This window comes from Cicer arietinum, chromosome 1, assembly GCF_000331145.2.
Source record: "Cicer arietinum cultivar CDC Frontier isolate Library 1 chromosome 1, Cicar.CDCFrontier_v2.0, whole genome shotgun sequence".
NCBI lineage: Eukaryota > Viridiplantae > Streptophyta > Magnoliopsida > Fabales > Fabaceae > Cicer > Cicer arietinum.
Window position 1 is genome coordinate 15,666,617 of NC_021160.2, and position 6,067 is coordinate 15,672,683.

The 6,067-nt window shown below is 24.2% G+C and overlaps 1 protein-coding gene across 1 annotated transcript; it reads right to left on the reverse strand.

Moving 5' to 3' along the window:
* Positions 1 to 4,229: 4,229 nt before the first annotated feature.
* On the reverse strand, positions 4,230 to 5,039 carry LOC101515705 (non-specific lipid-transfer protein 1-like). Its single transcript, XM_004488026.4, has 2 exons — positions 4,578 to 5,039; positions 4,230 to 4,477 (listed from the first exon to the last, which is right to left on the reverse strand). The coding sequence occupies exons 1-2, from the start codon at positions 4,934 to 4,936 to the stop codon at positions 4,468 to 4,470; spliced, it is 369 nt and encodes a 122-aa protein (XP_004488083.2). The 5' UTR covers positions 4,937 to 5,039; the 3' UTR covers positions 4,230 to 4,467.
* Between the last annotated feature and the right edge of the window lie 1,028 nt (positions 5,040 to 6,067).

Sequence of the window (6,067 nt, forward strand, 5' to 3'; positions counted from 1 at the left end):
TTTGTTCATTGACTCTTTGTCCATCAATCGATCTAACTCGACAGTTTATGGGTAAACGTTAAAAATAAATTATGAGGAGATACTCTAAAAACTAAATTTGAAATTCGGTCAAGGAAAATTACCATAAATCAGAAAACCAATCAGTGGATAATATAGCCACTTTTCACACGGTCGTTTTGGCGTTGGTTTCACTCAAATCGGACTTACAGTGAAGGAGAACGATGCAAAATAACTAATTCTACAAATGGAGAAGTCGGGTATTTTAGAGAGAAATTGGTATGGTTAAAAATCTGGGAAAATGTGTTTAATTGACTAACTAAATGTATAAAATAACATACTGAAATTTCCACGGTATTAATTTTCTTCTATTATCGATCGCCGGTATTAATTTTCTTCTATTTTTCCTCCAATTCTTCTTGGGAGCAGCCGCTGCATACCTTGTTCTTCCTCTATTTTCCTTTTGTTTTATTCTTTAATTAGGTTTTACTTGGGCTTGACCCATGAAATATATTTTAAGCTTTACTTATTTATTTTTAATAAAACCAACAACTACCAAAGTTATTTTTTTTACACTTTTTTGTTTAACACAATTTAATTACTAATATTTTGAAACTAATACTTGATGAATTAGAGTAATTAAAACAATTGACCTTTAAAAGAATACATATTATTAACAACTCAAACTCTCATATTCAAATTAATCACTATAATTATACTTATTTTTCAAAATACTCACAATATAATAATATATCATTAGAGAATAGTCAAAATTATAACATTAATAAATATAACAATAATATTTTATATTAATTACTAAATCATAATATATATATATATATATATATAATCACAATTCCAAAATAAATATATAAAAATAAAGAAAATCAAACACAATATTACTACTATCTCAACATGATTATTTATAAATTAAATAATTGAAATAAGATATCTTTAAAAATAATTAAATATAATTAAGTACATATTTAATATTAATCAAACACACAAGAAAATATGATATTAATTATCAAAACTCGCATATACACGTAAAATCGCCTAAATCTTATTCTTTAAAATATTTACACTAATATACTATTATTTTTTAGAAAAATATGTAAAATAATAAAAATATAACATTATTATTTACATCGCTCATTTAGTCAAATATGTATAAAACTAGCACATTGTAGAAACACACACATATAATAAAAATTAATCCCAAAATTTATCAACATATATTATAAAATAATTTTAACATCAAGTTAATTATTAAATTTTTATTTAATTAATAAAATAGTTTGTTATAAAATTTGGGGTGTTATAGTGTTTACTTTTAAGACACACTATTTCTTTATATTTTTAAAAGATATCAATTCTCTCAAATTAGCAAGCTCACAATCAAGTAATAATAAAAAGGCATTTTGAGTCTATATTTGACACAAGTGCTCATTGCAAATTGTCGCGGCCTAAAATTTCGAGTGTTTCTCGAATTCAATGGAGTCGCCACCAAAATTTATTTTAAAATAGAAAAAATATTGGGAAACCCTTAAACATATAAATAAATGATATTTGAACCAGATTTTAAGTTCGGGAGTCGATTATGCGTAAGGAATGTGTTAGCATCCTACAACATCAGTTAAAATACGGTTACTTAAAATTATGCTTAAGAAAGAAAAATAAAAAACAAAATTATTAGTGTGCTTGACAAGAGGTTAATCTAGCTCCTACGTATCTTCCGGTGCGATGGAGAAATCAAAGTTACGTAGTTCTTAGATAGAAAATGTGAATATGTTAATTATTTTTAAAGAAAAACTTGTTTTGTTATTGATAAAAAAAAAATAAAAAATAAAAAGAGTTGTTTTGACGAGAAAAAAAAAAGTGAGTTTATTTTATTTGAATAATTATTTTTGGTTTAGATATGAGTTTAAAACTATCAAGTGGTACAACTTATGTCTTAACAACTCAAAGATTAAAAAGATATCACATCTAATTAACCATTTAAAAAGAATTTATTGATTAATTTGTTTACTAAAATGAGTTTTAGAACTACCAAAGTGTCATAAATTGTGTCCCAACAACTCAGAAAAATTAAAAAAATCCACATTCTTTTAATATTTGATTATATTTTAACTTTGTTTTCTTTTTGAGAATTAAAATTCTCAAAAAGAAAACAAAGTTAAAATAAATAAAATAGATTTTAATCAAATAATAGAACCAAAAATATTATATACAAGTGAGAGCTTACTTTAATACACCTTTTAGTTAAACAAGTGATAAAAACAAAACTCATTTTAATACTAACACAATTCCACCAATTTTAATTAAATAATGGAAATAAAATTTGTTTTAATATTAAATAACACAAAACAAAACTAAAAGAAAATTTATTAAAATTTCTTACTGATGAAATAAAGGAGGCTAATTAGTAGTTAGCTATATCCATTAATTAGTAGTTAGTTGTATCCATGAAAATAATTATTTATGTTAAATGGCATGAAATATTTACATGATAGCTATATGAAAATATGTGCTAATTACTAGCTAACATATAAAGAAGGAAAAGCAGCGCATCAGGCACATCTACATGGAAAAAACTAGAGAAAAAGTAGGAATAACGGTCTGTATCATGTCTTTACAAAAACAAAAATAAAAACTAAAGAAAAAGGATTTTAAGCAAAACACGTCTATACAACACTCCATATAAAAAAAAATCTTAAACAAGAAGCACCAATAACAAGAAAAAAAAATTCAATTTTTAAATAATCAAACTCTAATTTCAAATAGAATGAAATTCGCAACTTTTAGTAACATAAAGTTTGAAAAAGAAAAGCAAATATGAAGAGGGGAGAAAGTACATCCATTTCCGGATATCAAAGTCCATATGAGGATAGAGTCGGCGGTGACAGTGGTGTGCAGTTGGATAGGAACGTTAAAACAATTTTCTTCTCTGTTTTATTTGTTCTTTCGTTTTTTTGTTAGTATCGGATCTCCCCCAATGTCTCCTTTTTGAAAACAAAATTAAGATGTATTTATAGAATTTTTCACTTGTTTAATTGTTTTTCTATTCTGCCTTTGTGCTTCCCATAAATTTCGTTCTTTATGTTTTATTTTCTTTGTTCATAATATGAGTGTGTTGATGCATTCACGTTTTTTTTAAAATAATTATATAAGTGTGTTAATTATTTGTTTATGTTTGATAGATAAAACCAGTTTTTGATGAGCTGAAGTTTCTCTCTATATGTGTCTTTGATTCTGCATAATGTTGTCTTAATACTTCTGCTTCAAACTCAAAGTTTTGTTTTATTTTCTCTACATCATAACAACTAGAGAGGACAATATGATTTTTTTTTTTATTAATATATATCATTGTGTATTATTTACTCTAATGTTATTATAATTGTGATTTTATGAAAATATGAATTACATCCCTTATTATCCTTAGTTATATTATTTTTATTTTTATTATATATATATATATATATATATATATATATATTGTATTAATGATTATGAAGCCAGAAATATATACATATTTATATATTTATTTTTTTTAGTTTTCATAAAGAGAAGTAAAATAATGGCAAACATAAAATTGGATATATTATATTAAAATGGATATTATTACTTTTTTTTTGTACTTAGAGGTTGTTTTAATATTTAATTTGATCTATAAAGTTTTAAATTTTTCCTTAACTCGTATAATTTAAATTATTAAATAATAGAAAACATGTTTTTGAACCAAAACACATTTTTTGAATCAAAACGGTCGCGTACTTTTCGAAACCAAAATGCGAAAAGAAAAGGAATGGAAACGTAGACAAGGTTTTATATTGTAAGCACTCCAAAAATAAAAATTTAAGGACAAGCGAGTAAATGAAATATTTAGATTATATGCACAGAACAATAGACTATAATAACAAAAATTAAATAAAAGCAAATGAAGAAGATTTTTTTTATATAACTACTAACAACAATTATAAAACTTTTTAACTAAATCAACAATTCAATTGATAGTCAAAGAAAACACAGTCCTTGAAATAGAGCCAAAAGCTTGATGTAAATTGAATGGATTATGTGAAGTAGTAAAAATATTAAAACCACTAGGACTATATATGTCCTTGAGTATCAATTAATTTTAATTAAATTAAACTAAACAAGAACCTTTAATTAATTTGGTGAAGAAAAACTTGTAGCCAATTAGAACAAAAAATAAATGGAAAAGATATATGATATATCATGAAATTCGAACCGATTTATTTTTGTTTTTTCTCAAGTATTCCTTTCGGAAATAATGCCACAAAAAAAATCTAAAAAAAAAAAACCGCTGATTTCTAGTAGTGACAAGTCATTTTCAAATTACAGAACATAACCAAACAACTAAATGAATTGTTACAATTTTTATCATCCTTATTGCTATTTTCTTGGGTGTAATTCTTCAAGCTTCCTTCACATTGTACCCCTTGGGTAGCATCATGGAATCCTATACGTAATTGAAAAATATATGAAAAATTAATAAAATAAGAACAAAAATTATATGTGGTTGTGTGAGAGTTATTTAAGATAGAAGAAAATAAACTTACGTATTGCAATCAGCCTTAGGATCAAATGGAAAAGAAAGAGGGATGCTACAAAGTCCTGGGAGTTGTTTTGCTCTATCAGGGTTAACTCCAAATTTTGTGGAAGCAGCCTTAAAACATTTACAAATATTTCTTCGAATTTGAGTGGTGTTGGCCTTTTGGTATAAATTATTTGCTCCTGAACAACAAGTAGGAGATGGTGTTGGTGGGTTAGAACCCTCCAAAAAAGGCACACATGGAATCAAGGAGAATAGAGCTTCGCTGCATGTGATGTCATCAATTTGGATTGCATTCATTGTGGTCAAGAACAAACTAAAAACCATCACAACCACAAAAACAACAACATTTTTCTTCCCTGACATTTTACTTTAGATATTGATACGTTTGATGTTTCTATGAATTTGTTTGTTGTGATCAACCACTTGAAACATTCCTTTATTTATAGGTTGGATCAGTTACAATTTTAAGGAAACTACTAATAAGCCCGGATTTGTTACATTTTTTCAATTAAAATACATGGTCAAATAACAATTAAGACAATAGATTCTAACTAATTTATTTTTGTAGGAAAAGCAGTTGAGTGTATTAATTTATCATGGTCAAATAACAATTAAGACAATAGATTAAAATACATGGTCAAATAATTTATTTTTGTAGGAAAAGCAGTTGAGTGTATTAATTTATCATTAAAACTCAATTCAATTTTTTCAAATGATGCTTACCGCTCTATCTACAAATAAAGTCAAAGTATAGTTTATTTCATATATAAAATTATATTTCGTATCAACACAAGAGCCATTATATTTTATGCCTAATCTAACATTATTTACATCTAGTTATTATGCAAAATAATATGATTTTTTTTGGTAAATTACTCACTATGTTATGTATTGTATCTTAATCCAATAACTTTTGTATACTATATATTATAATATCTTTAAATTTATTTATTTTTTCTATTTTTGTAATAAATAAAATTAAAAACTCTTTAATGTTGTATCCAAAAAATAAAATTATTTTCAGTAGTTGTGAGATAAAACTAAATAAGGATTTTATTTTTATTTATATATTTTTTAGACTAAAAAATTTTAATTTTATTAAACCTGTGTTTTTATTATTTATTAAAATAAAATAAAATAAAACTACTCTTCAATCGTCATTTTTTTAATAAAAATAAATCTAAATTTTTTTTGTATTTCCAAAAATCAATTGAAAAATAATTTTCAAAATTAAATATAGAACTTGTAAAAATTGAATTTTGAATATCATAATTCAAACTAGTCACACCCACGATTTTATTACAATAAACAGATTAAAAAAATTATTAATAAAATGTTTTATAATAGTGAATTCTAAATTAATAATGCTTAAATCAAAAAAATAAGTTATTAGATTATATACACTCGAAATAACATTTTCAATAGTTAAATTACGATGATTGAAATTTGAAATTTGTGAAATTTGAGCCAATAAAATATTCTAATAATAACGAT